This window comes from Aspergillus terreus, genomic scaffold, assembly GCF_000149615.1.
Source record: "Aspergillus terreus NIH2624 scaffold_8 genomic scaffold, whole genome shotgun sequence".
Lineage (NCBI taxonomy): Eukaryota > Fungi > Ascomycota > Eurotiomycetes > Eurotiales > Aspergillaceae > Aspergillus > Aspergillus terreus.
Genome location: NT_165931.1, coordinates 250,543 through 263,044, shown reverse-complemented (window position 1 = coordinate 263,044; position 12,502 = coordinate 250,543). Strand labels below are relative to the sequence as shown.

At 57.4% G+C, this 12,502-nt stretch overlaps 7 protein-coding genes across 7 annotated transcripts; 3 read left to right on the top strand and 4 right to left on the bottom strand.

Moving 5' to 3' along the window:
- Positions 1–43: 43 nt before the first annotated feature.
- Positions 44–964, bottom strand: ATEG_05728 (uncharacterized protein; the record flags this gene model as incomplete). Its single annotated transcript, XM_001214906.1, has 1 exon — positions 44–964. One exon carries the CDS (start codon positions 962–964, stop codon positions 44–46), a length of 921 nt encoding a protein of 306 aa, XP_001214906.1.
- Positions 965–1,397: 433 nt separating this feature from the next.
- ATEG_05727 (uncharacterized protein) lies at positions 1,398–2,960 on the top strand (the record flags this gene model as incomplete). The annotated part of the gene is made up of 1 exon (XM_001214905.1): positions 1,398–2,960. The coding sequence occupies one exon, from the start codon at positions 1,398–1,400 to the stop codon at positions 2,958–2,960; it is 1,563 nt and encodes a 520-aa protein (XP_001214905.1).
- An 824-nt stretch (positions 2,961–3,784) lies between these two features.
- Positions 3,785–6,717, top strand: ATEG_05726 (putative monooxygenase; the record flags this gene model as incomplete). The annotated part of the gene is made up of 3 exons (XM_001214904.1): positions 3,785–4,954; positions 5,128–5,581; positions 5,636–6,717. 3 exons carry the CDS (start codon positions 3,785–3,787, stop codon positions 6,715–6,717), a joined length of 2,706 nt encoding a protein of 901 aa, XP_001214904.1.
- A 562-nt stretch (positions 6,718–7,279) lies between these two features.
- ATEG_05725 (uncharacterized protein) lies at positions 7,280–8,823 on the bottom strand (the record flags this gene model as incomplete). The annotated part of the gene is made up of 6 exons (XM_001214903.1): positions 7,280–7,704; positions 7,757–7,998; positions 8,056–8,304; positions 8,361–8,616; positions 8,666–8,717; positions 8,764–8,823. The coding sequence occupies 6 exons, from the start codon at positions 8,821–8,823 to the stop codon at positions 7,280–7,282; spliced, it is 1,284 nt and encodes a 427-aa protein (XP_001214903.1).
- A 517-nt stretch (positions 8,824–9,340) lies between these two features.
- On the bottom strand, positions 9,341–10,154 carry ATEG_05724 (copper homeostasis protein CutC; the record flags this gene model as incomplete). The annotated part of the gene is made up of 2 exons (XM_001214902.1): positions 9,341–10,004; positions 10,054–10,154. 2 exons carry the CDS (start codon positions 10,152–10,154, stop codon positions 9,341–9,343), a joined length of 765 nt encoding a protein of 254 aa, XP_001214902.1.
- A 366-nt stretch (positions 10,155–10,520) lies between these two features.
- On the top strand, positions 10,521–11,381 carry ATEG_05723 (alpha/beta fold hydrolase; the record flags this gene model as incomplete). The annotated part of the gene is made up of 1 exon (XM_001214901.1): positions 10,521–11,381. The coding sequence occupies one exon, from the start codon at positions 10,521–10,523 to the stop codon at positions 11,379–11,381; it is 861 nt and encodes a 286-aa protein (XP_001214901.1).
- Positions 11,382–11,618: 237 nt separating this feature from the next.
- ATEG_05722 (uncharacterized protein) lies at positions 11,619–12,084 on the bottom strand (the record flags this gene model as incomplete). Its single annotated transcript, XM_001214900.1, has 3 exons — positions 11,619–11,721; positions 11,770–11,848; positions 11,910–12,084. 3 exons carry the CDS (start codon positions 12,082–12,084, stop codon positions 11,619–11,621), a joined length of 357 nt encoding a protein of 118 aa, XP_001214900.1.
- Between the last annotated feature and the right edge of the window lie 418 nt (positions 12,085–12,502).

Below are 12,502 nucleotides of genomic sequence, written 5' to 3'. Positions count from 1 at the left end.
CGAATCTATCTGAGGCCATATGTCTATCTATACTGACCAGAAGTCACTCGTAGGTCTCGATATCCGGAAAGAGATCCATGAGCGACCGAATAGTCCTCGTACCATCACGACCTCCGTCTTCTCCATCTCGAGGGAGATAATACCCAATCCAGCCTGCATTGACCGCAGCCCGGTAATCCTTCTCATAATCATCCCCAACATGGACACACGTCCAGCTGTCCGCAGCGCCAGCGTCCTGCGTCGCGACCCGCGCAGCCTGTCTTCTAGCAACTTCAAAAATATGCGGACTGGGCTTCTCCTCCCCAGCCTCGTAACTCGTAACCACCAAATCGATATCATGCACAGAGTTCGCATCACCGCAATCTGTTCGATCCACCTCCCTCGCCTCAAAACCAGGCAACCGCCGACTCAACACCCCCTCATCCGCACGAACACTCCCAACCCGCAGCCCCAGCGACTCCAGCACCGCCGGGACACGATCATCCGAGTTAGAAATCACGCCAACGACGACGCGCGAAAACGGCCCGAGTCGCTGCGCACGCGCTTTGACGGCGCGCATCCGCGCAAAGAACCCCTCCACATCGTCGTACAGCGCATACCCCTCTTTACTCGCGAAGCGGTCGAGGAGGTGCTGTACCAGGCCGTCGGGGAGGGGCTCGGAGGGCATGGATGCGGATGTGGGTGTCATGGCGCGCGCGAAGCTGGCGCGGATGAGCTCCTCCCACCATTGTCGCGGGCCGTCGTACTGGCCGCGGAGGACTTGTTCGCGTCCGTAGTTTGGGTGTCTCTGCGACTGGGCTTTGAATTCGGTCTTGAAGGCGGTTTGGAGGTTGGCTGATGTGAGGGCGGTGCGGGGGATGCCAAAGGCGTAGGCGGCCGAGGCGTATTGTTCCGGGACCGGGTGGCGCGGGTGGAAGAGAGTGCCGAAGGCGTCGATGGTGAGGAGGAGGGAACGAGGGGGCATTCTGTATTGTGTGGGTGGATGTACTCCGTGAGTGAGAGTGATGGTTGAAGTTCATTGAGTGGTTGCAGAGGGTGTAGAAAAGATTGATTATGTGATGACATGTGATCGACAGTATACAACAACAACAACATTAAACAACATCCACAACCACTCAACTTCACCTCCTCCTTTCTGATGGCCCAACGGCCGCGTCATATCTCCGAGGTGGTTCCCCGGCTTGTTCTATTCTCCGAGTGATTTGCTAACTATCGCTGATTAGATGCGAACTACTTCGGCGGTGACGCGGCCATCTCCACCGCGGCGTCGATTAGCCCAGCCTATCTCCCGTGCTGAGTCTGCAAACGGAGTATATATGCTTGGGCTGCCCCGGCAGTTCTCCGGACAAGATCGATAAGATCGATCGTTGTGGCTCTGTAAGGAGCATCAAGTCATCATGGCTTCGTTCTGCGGTTTGAAGTCCACTTGGGCGACGGCCTTGCTGCTTCTCCCACAGTTGATCACTCCCACAATTGCAGACAACTCGCAGACACCATATGCAAATCATATCTTCAACGCGATACATTCTTCCATGCGACAATGGGGCTCCTCTCTCAACCACAATGGCATGTCGTTCTTCCTAGCGACTGTCCCTGAAGGTACGCAGCTCTACCATGGGGATCACCGTCGAGAACCCATTACCGGCACAGAATGGCTCGCCTTTGAGGCTGAGCATGCCCTGGTCTTTGCAAACCCGTTCCCTCACGGTCCGCCGCCGCCTCCAGACCATGACGGCGACAGAAAGTATCCACGACCACCTCCACCACCTCCACGGCCACATGAACTCAGAGACGACGACCCCGCTGGCGGCTGGCTTCATACCTACACGGCGGCGAAGGACCTGCGCCTGTTATACATCGACGGAATGTCAGCCGGGAAGACATCAAACGGGACCATGGACTCGCAGGATCGGATCCTGCTCCGGGATGCAGTGTCCGGCCACGCGGAAAAAGAACGCGCAGAGCTGTTTTGCCGCAGGGCGCGGGAGGATTGGGACGACCGTCTCGACGGCGTCATTCGCATGGAAGCCGGCTTTGAAATCATCCTGTGTGATTTCGCGCGCGACTTACGGCTAGTCCGCGTTACTCAGGCGAAGCGGAAACCTCTCGACAAAGGTGGTCGCGGACCACCCAAAGACCCGCTGGATGGCGCGAAGCTCTGGATCAAGGCCGTCGCAGCGCGGTACCATGGCATCGGAGGGAAACGCGTAGTTCTGAATTACGATCATTTTGTTACGGCGTACGCTTACGGACTGGACTTGTTTCACTCGCCGGATGGGGACAGGCTGGCACTGCCGCGGTTGACGCAGCTGTCGACGGAGGACCTGGAGCCCATCCGAGCCGATGTGGACCGGCTTATCATGTCGCATGACCCGGAAGAGGCCTCGACCGACTGGCAGGCCATTGCGGATATGGTGGTGGAGCGGTATGCACGTGAGCTCAGGTATCTCGCGTCGGGGCAGCTGTCGACCGTGGCCAACATCCATGAAGCGGTTGAGGGTTTGCTGGGCCCCTTTATCGACTACAGTGATCGGAACGCGACGTTGGAGGTCGACCGCTGCGCCAACCACTTCGTTCCCGCGGGCGCGTCCAATGGAACTGCTGGGGCCGCCGTTCGGTCCGTCACCCACCGCATCTGTGCAACCCTGAGCGATACCCTGAACCAAGCGGACTACGACACCGCCGTCGCGGACATTCGCCGTCTGATGGAGTATCTCTCGTGGACGACGTGGAAAGAATGCAATGGATGCGCGGACAATGAGGTCTGCGTCGTGCCCATGTGGCCGATGGGCACCGTCGAGGACTATCAACATCCGCAATGTCGGGATCCAGAAAAACCAAATGGAGGCGGCCGACGGTACTGGGGCAGGCCCGGACGTCCTCCGAAGAGTCCTCCGAAGCCCATGGCCGCTTCCTGGATGCAGCGCATGTCGCACTCGCTGCAAACGATCCTGCGGTAGACCTGTCGATTCTCCGCCGAGGGACATGGGTCCCCTGAAACCCAGTCTTTGTACGCATTCAGGGGCAAATGTTGGTGTCCGACACCAACAGCCATGCTCGTCCTTCTTTTGGGTGGATGTTTGGTGGCTTTTGGCACCGACTAGCTCGCGGTCTATAGATCGAATAAGCTTCGGGATGATCATATGCGCCACATCGATAGTCGCTGCAGGCATGCGGCCAAGCTGCACGGGCATTGGCAAACAACAACAAAGAATCGAGAACGCTTTATGGTGCCATGCGACAAACCGGTCTAGCGTACTGCTCATGCAGGGGGTGCTTTTTTTAATCTCGGTGATGGTTGGAAACCTGCCTGCATGCTGGCCAGGAAGCAACGGTTCAACACGTATGCTCTCGCAGTGGGAGAACATGCTAACCGGAGCGAAAGCATGTTGCAAGCCCAATCTGATAGGTTCGAACGTGGAGACGATATAATCCGGGTTGCAGAGGATAGTTTTGAGACCGATCCACCTGGCGTTCTGCGTGAGCCATGTCTGCCTAATTCTCTACTGGGCGTGCACTCCAGAGTAGAGCCCCGATCAGCCACTTTCAATGACTCGTATAGCCCCTGCTTGGCGGAGATAGGCGAAGAGCTCTGGACCGGCCGGTGCATTCGTTGAGTCGTGTGTCCTGGACGGGATATAAATATAGTCTTGCATGTTGCTCCCAGAAGATATCCCGACCAGTCTCTCATTCTCTCCTTTCTTTTCCAGCCGTTCTCTGCTTGTTTTTGTCCGTTGTATACGGCTCTGTCACTCCTTAGATCAATTAGTCTTTCGTTTGCATTATGAAGGCCTCTGTCCTGACTGCCCTTGCCTGGGCTGCGTGCACGGCGGCAAGCCCTGTCTTTGCCCAGAGCACTCATCTGCAATGTACCTGCCAGCCAGAGGAGCCCCAGCCTGGCAGCTCGGTGCCTGTGAGCCCTGCTCCTGCTCCTGCGCCCGAGCCGGCCCCGTCTGCTCCCTCTGAGCCCGCCCCGAAGCCCGAGCCGCCTGTTCCTTCTGTTCCCGGGGGACCCGCTGCTCCTCCCACTACGGCTCCCTCTGTTCCCTCTGCTCCCGCTGGTCCCAGCGGACCGTCAGTGACCGCTCCCGTCCCGGAACCTCCGGTCTCTGTTCCTTCCAGCATCTCCGTGACGGTCCCCTCGGTGACCCCGGCTCCCAACCCGGAGCCTGTTCCCAGCGTCGTGCCCTCCGTCTCCATCCCCGCTCCTCCTACCAGCACCCCCAGCACTCCCGATGAGGGCAACTGCGACGACCACGGCTGCCACGGCACCGGCCATCTCCTGCAGGATGAGGCGCCCAAGCTCGGCGAGCTCCTGACCGTGATTGGCGAGCACTCCGAGGCGCTCGGGGTCAAGCTCGGCCCCAGCGTCGGCAAGCTCGTCTCCAGCCTGGGCCTCCCCGGTGGCCCCATCGGCGATGTCGTGAAGAGCGGCGGCTCGATCGGCGAGCTCCTCGCAGACCTGGGCGAGCCGACCGAGCTCCTCGTGCACACCACCGGCAAGGACGGCGGCAACTCGCTCATCAAGCTCGGCCCCTCGGTGGAGGGCCTGCTCAAGGCGCTGGGCCAGGACAACATTGCGCAGCCGGTCGGCAGCATCGTCAGCAAGCTGGGCAGCCACCTGAAGAAGCGCACCGACGGCCTGGTCGAGGACGTCGCGCCGATCGTGCGGTGCATTCTTGAGATCGCCGGCGAGGACACCAAGATGTCGCTGGTGGAGCTGAGCGAGCCGGTGGCGGGTCTCGTTGCGGGTCTCGGTCTCACGGAGGCGGCTGGCCCAGTCGGCGAAATCGTCAAGACGGTGGCCAGTGTGGGAGATCTCCTCGTGGAGATTGCGCCCATTGTGGAATGCATCCTGATCATCCTGGGCGAGGACGGCTCCATGACCCTGGTCGATCTGTCGCCGGAGGTGGCGGGGCTGCTGGGGGACGCTGCGGGCGAGATTGTCAAGACGGTGGGAGAGGGATTCTAGGCCGAAGTTCTTCAGGAGAGTCGTCTAGATTGAAGGGGGGGGTTTCCTTCATGCATGTATGACTAGATTGCTACTACATATACATAATCGCGAGCATGCTCGTATACTCTTTTCCGTGCTTCTGCTGTTGTATCCTGCTCGGACTTGATTACCAGAAACGATACCTCGGGCCAACAGACTCGCCCCACGGGGCACACTGCCGATGTGGAGAGAGCAGGTCCTTTGCTTCTGTATGGCGTCTTCGAGATTGTGGGAGTCGTGGGGATCCTCTGGCTAATTCTTCATCCGGATGCATTTATATCACTGCTGTCCACGTCTGTCGCATTCCTCCTCTGCCCATCACTGTCGCATACACTCTCACCGTCGCAATGCCCCCGCAAGACCTCCACATCGCCGTCCTCGGCGCCGGCATGGGCGGCTTAACCTGTGCTCTCGCCCTGGCCGAGCAGGGCTTCCGCCATATCGACGTCTATGAGACTGCCGCTGACCTGGGGTTCGTCGGCGCAGGCATCCAGCTGGCGCCCAACATGGCGCGCGTGCTGGACCGGCTGGGCGTGTGGAAGCCGATCGAGGCGGAGGCTGTCAACATCACCGAGACCAGCGTGCGAGGTAACCTCCCTAGTCTCCGTGCGGTACATTCTTGACAGCTGGCTAATGATGCAGTCGGCGCATCCGACACCGAACTCGCGCACGTCCCGCTCGAATACATCGAGCGCACCTACGGATACCCGCACATGGTCGGTCACCGGTCGTCGCTGGCCAACGGGCTATACCAGGGCTGCCTGCGACACCCAGACAAGATCCGCTTCCACTTTTCCACCGCCGCCGAGAACGTGCAGTTTGAGCCGCGGCCGCGGTTCACGGCCGTGCCGCGCGACGCCAGCCAGCGCCCCTACACCGTGGAGGCGGACGTGCTCCTCGGCGCAGACGGCATCAAGAGCGCAACGCGCGTGGCCATGCTCGCGACGCTGGGCATCGTCGCCGGCGTGCAGGACACGCACCAGGCGGCGTACCGCATCATGATCCACCGGGACCAGATCCGCGACGACCCGGAGCTGCTGGCGCTGATGGACAGCAACCGGGTGACGCGCTGGATCGGCGAAAAGCGCCACATCATCGCCTACCCGGTCTCCAACAACACAATCTACAACCTCTCCACCACCCAGCCCGACTCCAATTTCGCCGCCGCCACCAACGCCACCTACACCACGCGCGGCTCCAAGGCCGCCATGCTCGGCGTCTTTACCGACTTCTGCCCCATGGTGCAGCGTCTGCTGAACTTCGTGCCTGAAGGCGAGGTCTGCGAGTGGAAGCTGCGCGTGCACGAGCCGCTGCCCACCTGGGTGCATGGCTCTGTTGCGCTCGTCGGCGACGCCTGCCACCCGACCCTGCCGCATCTGGCGCAGGGCGCCGCGCAGGCGATCGAGGACGGCGCCGTGATCGCTGTCGCGCTGGCCAGGCTGCCCGATACGACGCCCGCGTCGATCCACAAGGCGCTCAAGGTGTATGAACGGGTGCGCAAGGACCGTGCGTATGCGCTCGTCGAGATGGCGGCGGCGTCGGGGCGCGCGCTGCATCTCGGCGATGGCGCGGCCAAGGAGGAGCGCGATAAGCAGTTTGCGGCGCTGCGCCAGGGCAAGGGGCCTGTGCCGGATAAGTGGGCGGATGCCGATGTGCAGCGCGAGATTTATGGGTTTGACTGTACGAAGGTGACGGAGGAGGTGTTTGACGAGTACTTTGCGTAAGCTACGTCCTTTGCTGGGTTGACGAGTGGTGTACATAGATGCTGATGGCTGAAGGTCCGCGCGTGACGCCAAACTGGCCTGACCTGTTGTTTCTTCTTCGTTATACATATTCCATAGCGCCCTCATGAATGCATCTATTATGAACACCGACTGCGCAATGTTCCGTCCTGCTACTGTATATGCTCTACAAAGCCCGCATGTACTTCTCCCTTCCGAGCGCCTTGGTCTTTCGCCTTCCGCTGGATCTCCTCGTCTTCATGCTGGATATACTTGAGCGGCCGCTTGGTCGAGATAGCATCTGGGTCACGGACGACAATCAGCGGCGGGTTCGTCCGGTAGTAGGCGTCGACGTCTTCCAGCGTGCGGTTCGCTTTGACAGTTAGCATGTAATCAAACCAACGACCGAACCACTCACCCGTCTCCGGATACAGAAAGTAGATGACCGGGAGGAAGGCCGCGTTCAGCACCGTCCACACAATGTAGAACCGCCATCCGATATTCTGGATGCCGATGGGGGTGATTTCCACAATGGCGAAATTCGTGATCCTATCCCAGTCAGCCTCTACGGTACACTCCCCTCGTCCTCCGGCGATACATACCAGTTCGTCGCGGTCGCCACGGCCGCCCCCTTGGTCCGCATCGGCAGCGAGTTGATCTCCGTCGGATACAGCCACGGCACACCCAGCATGCCGGCCCCAAAGGCTACATGGTACAGGAAGAAGAAGGCCACCGAGGCGGTGCCGAGGACGGGGTTTTCCGCTGCAAAGCGCAGCAGGATCGTGATAATCAGGAACGAGAGGAACTGCCCGAACCCGGAGAGCAGCATTAGGCCGCGGCGGCCGAAGCGCTCGACCATGGTGACGGTTATGCAGGAGAAGACGAAGTAGGATGTTGCGTTGCAGGCTGTCAGGAGTCGGGCTTTGGTGTTGGACAGGCCGACGGAGTTGATGAGGACCAGGGGGAGGTAGTAGCTCATGATGTTGATGCCTATGATGTTAGCGATGCTCCTGAGAGTGGATCATAGTTGAAGGTGTCGCACCTTGAAACTGCTGGATTGCCTGCGTCCCAGCGCCGAGTAGCAACCGCCGCAGCGTCTTGGTCCCGTCGGACTTGTTCCTACGCAGCAGATCGCCCCAGCTGACCGCGTTGTCGCGCTCGTACTGGATGCTGAAGCGGATCTCGTCGTGCTGGGTCTCGATGTACGGATCGTGGACGGGCTTGGCCTCGATGCAGGAGAGGATTTGGATCGCCTCCTCGTCGCGGTCGTGTGCTAAGAGCCATCTACTCGTATCAGCATGGCATCAACATGCGCATCGTCCTCCCAAGACCGAGACATACCTAGGCGACTCTGGGAGCCAGGGAACCGTGCTAAACAGCCCAGCAATGAAGAAAAGCTGCAGAGCAATCGGCAGCCTCCAAGCAAGCGATCCCCCATGAAAGGACAGTCCGTAATTAACCCAGTTGACGACGCAGTACCCGCCGACATTCAGACCCAGTTCCAGAATCACGAGCTTTCCTCGCCATTTGACCTGCGCCGTTTCCGTCTGCCAGACGGGCGCCGTGGCCGTGTTGACGCCATTTCCCATTCTGCCTCGTTAGTAGAGGGATCGATCGGGTGTGAGGTCGAATGGGGGAAGGCCTACCCAAGTACGATACGCCCTACAAACATCTGGGGCAGACTGTAGGAGGAGGCTTGGAGCACGGTACCGATGGTCATCAACGTCGTCCCTAGCAGGATGCTCTTCTTCCGGCCGAGGCGTTCGCCCAGTGTGAAGGCCAGGATGGCGCCGAGAAAGCAGCCGACGTCGTAGATTGCTGTGACGGTAGACAGCGTCGTGGTTTTGGTTGGCCCGACGAGATCGTGGACCTCGAGGAAGTCTTGTGTGACGACCACCCCGCCTGGAGGATTAGCAGTGTACGGAGCATCAGGAGTGGGTGTGGCACGTACTGAAGACGCCTTGGTCGTATCCGAACAACATCATGTCGAGGGAGCATGCTACCTGCTCGGGATGAGCACAGGTGAGACCGTCAGAGTGAGGCACCTACTGTTATCCAGAATGAGAGCCATGCTCCAGTGAGACCGAAGAAGGGTTTCGATGCGTTCATGGTGAGAGCAATTAAGGGAGAATGATCTTGAAGTAGCTGTTGATAGAGTGAGGCCACGACGGCCACCGGAAGTACCTGGCTTTTTATAGACTACGTCTGCCACCCAGGTTGATCCCGAGACTATAATCAGCCACCCCGCTGGACAGTGCTATCCCGCGGTTGATATCTGGGGTTTGGGGATGGACGCTGCTAGACACTGCGGGGAGTCTGTCGGATTTCCTCCGAACCCTTGCTGTTTGTGGCTTGATTCAGGCTATTTGATTCAGCCGTTGTCCGTTGTAGATCGTACGATGGAGCCGATCACGGAGAATTCGCCGTGGATCAGCAGCGGTATGATGGTGGCATGCAATATCAACAACACATCTTGGCCTCAAGAGCCATCAGCACCGTGTGCAGAATAGAATAGAGGATAGTTGATTTCTAGGCTGGATATGACTTCCCCTGGATGGAGCCACTTTGATCAGGGCATCCAGCGTTGCCTGCTGAGTGTTAATTATTCTCACCTAGTATGAGAAGATCACACTTCTAGAGACGCCCTCAGTCTGCGCACTTCATCAGCCGAAGCAATCTCTCCATCTCCCAACAACGCAGCCGAGTGAAAGGCCCCAGCCCGAGTACGGTCCCAGAGGAATCCAGCATTAGACGACCGGACGCCTCCCCCGACAATGATCTCAGGAACACGGCTACGCCTCGCATCTACCGCCCCGTGCTGCTGCGTCCACTCCACCAGAGTAGCCAGCTTGTCGACACATTCCACGGCCGCTGTTCCCGACGGCCCTCCATTGGTCAGGATACTCGAGAAGCCGCAGTCTCTGATATCACAGAGAGCGGCGTCCCATTGAGCTTCAGGGATCAAGTCAAAGGCACGGTGAAAGGTGCACGGCCGCCCCTGTGCTCGTCGAACCAGCTCCGTATTGCGGGTGACGTCGACGAGCGACCGGCTCGAGTCATCACTGCTCTCGGAAGAAGGGCGCAGGATACCGAACACGAAGCCATCGGCCCCGAGCTGCTTGAACCGGTCGATTTCGAGTCCCATTCTCTCAAAGTCGGCTGAATCATAGCTGAAAGTGTCGGCAGTCGGTCGAATCATCACATACACCGGAATTTGGAGCTGCGACTTCAACGTCGTCAGGGTCGAGGGGTCTGGAGTAAGACCGCCTAACGAGTAAGTTTTGCATAATCTGGATCTGTTACATATTGCGCCTTGAGATGGAACGAACGAACACGTACTCGATGCGGTCCGCCCCAGCAGCTGCAGCGAGTAAAGCGGATTCGGCGTTGAAGCAGGCGACTTCTAATAGTGGGCTTTCTGTCGGGGGTGCGTCGCTCATGGCTGCGATATCGGGATGTCTTTAAGTGTCTCTTGGGGGATGCTCCAGGCTCCAGAGTGTGGAGAGAAGAATGGGGGAGAAGGTTAGAAGCGGCTAGAAATGATTACTTTATCCGAGACAGTGTTACTAAGAGACTCTGTCTGCTCTATACATCTACTCACGCCGTGTTCATACTTCACAATCCAAGAGCTGCAGTGTTTTTATCTCCCTTAGCCCCTATACATGTGGGTACACCGATATACACCATGTCCTGATTCATCTTATTCCATGACTCACTGCAAAACGACCTAAATACTCTGGAATACCCTACTGCATGGGCTACTGCACCGACAATCCCCCTTCAAAGTCTTCATCAACACTATAAACATGACACCAAAATGGCAAACCACACGCCTCCTCCACGGAGTCCGAGCCATAGTCGGCGGCCAAGGTCCCCCTGTGATTCTCATTCCAGGCTGGCCACAAACAGTAGAGGCATTTAGCGACATCTTCGAGCCCCTTTCGAAGCATTATCAGTTTTTCGCTCTCGACCCCCCGGGCTTGGGGGATTCCCTTCCTCCCGTGGATGGCTACGATACCGCGAATGTGAGCAGAGTCATGGCCGAAGCGATTCACGATGTCGTGAAGGAGACACCGTACCATCTTGTTGGCCATGATGTGGGTGGATGGATTGCTTATCCTTGGGCTGCTCAATTCCAATCGCGAATCAAATCGCTCAGCATCCTCGACGCCTCTGTGCCGGGCTTCCTGCCCCAGCTTCAGTTTCCGTTGTCTCGTCAGACCAACTTGCGTCTTTGGCAGTTCTCATTCAACGCGCTTCCTGAATTGCCTGAAATTCTGACTCGTGGTCGTGAGCGAGAGCTGCTGACCTGGTTTTTTAATTTGAAGACGGCTCATGCAGATGGTCTACCCAAAGATCAGTTGGAACGCTATATCCAAGCCTATTCAAGGCCCGGAGCGATGAGTCGGGGGTTCGAGTATTACCGGGCTTTCGAAACAAGTGCACAACAGAACCTAGAATATGCAAAGACACCACTTGATATCCCGGTCTTAGCTCTAGGAGGTGCCGGCTCCGTCGGCTCGAATATGATTCATTTGGTCCAAAACTTCGCGAACAACGTCTCCGGGGGCGCGATTGATGACTGCGGGCACTTTCTCCCCGAAGAGCAACCGTCTGCTGTCGCGCAGAGACTGCTGGAGTTTTTGGAGGCAAACCAAACAGAGTGAACAGAATTAGGAGCCATGTAAGGAGGACAAGACGGTGAAGTTGATATGGTTCATTTCAACGTGCCTGATGGAATTTTGTTTCATAATGCACTGTCATTGTGAATTGTAGATACTGTAGTTACTCATGCTTTATTGAAGGTACCTCGGTAGCTACACCTAAGAGGTATGCATTTGTCTAGCTCGATAAAGTATTCGACTCAAATTTCCCTGAGCATGTCCTTCTCTAACTCCCTATACTCAGTTCTTGTAGCACTTGATCGAGCTCAGAGAACCCCCGTTGATGTTATTGTTGCCCGGGGCTTGGATATCGCCGGTACCACCGCCATTGCATTTGGTGGAGCTAAGTACCAGTTAGCTAGGATCTCCAAACACAAGCAAGAATACATACTCCCAGAAGCGACAACGGTACCCGTTCGGGATACGCACCGACTTGACATTGTCATTGACGGGGCTGCCGTTCAAGTTGTCTATCGCAAGAATGATTAGCTCTATACGGAACGGAATCTGGGGCCCCAGGGTGTCACCCACAGCATTGATGCTGAGTGTAGATTCCAATATTAATACAGTTACCCAGGTTGACACCGGAGCAAATATCAACACTAATACGCTCGTCTCTCGCTTCGAGCTGGACGGGCTCCGCGTTGGGGGCGGCGATGGCGCCCATGGCGGCCGCGAGGATCAGGAAGGTCGAAGTAAAACGCATGATGAAGAGATGATAGTAATCGAGTTAGAAGCAGGATATCCCATGTTCATTGGCCATATGCTGCATTTATACCCTTTTTGGCCCCTTTGCTGGCAGTATGGTGGCTCCTTTGGTGACCTCCTTTGCTGGCCCTCTTTCTGGCCCCCCAATCTGATCCATATCGCAAGATATGGACCGGCTCTGAGTAGAACCGAGGATGCAACCTGCTTCATATGCTTGACCTGGGCTGAGCCCACTTATGCCCAATGTAACTTGCTGAGACATGCATACTGCTTGCCGAAGAAGGCGGACTTGATCTGGATCCTGCGCAAAGAATGTCACAATCGTGGATTCAAGTGGAGCAGAAGTGTCTGGCAAGCAAGAATATTGTGCTCTTTCGTGCGACTTGCAAGAAACTATTGAATAAAGGCAAAATATG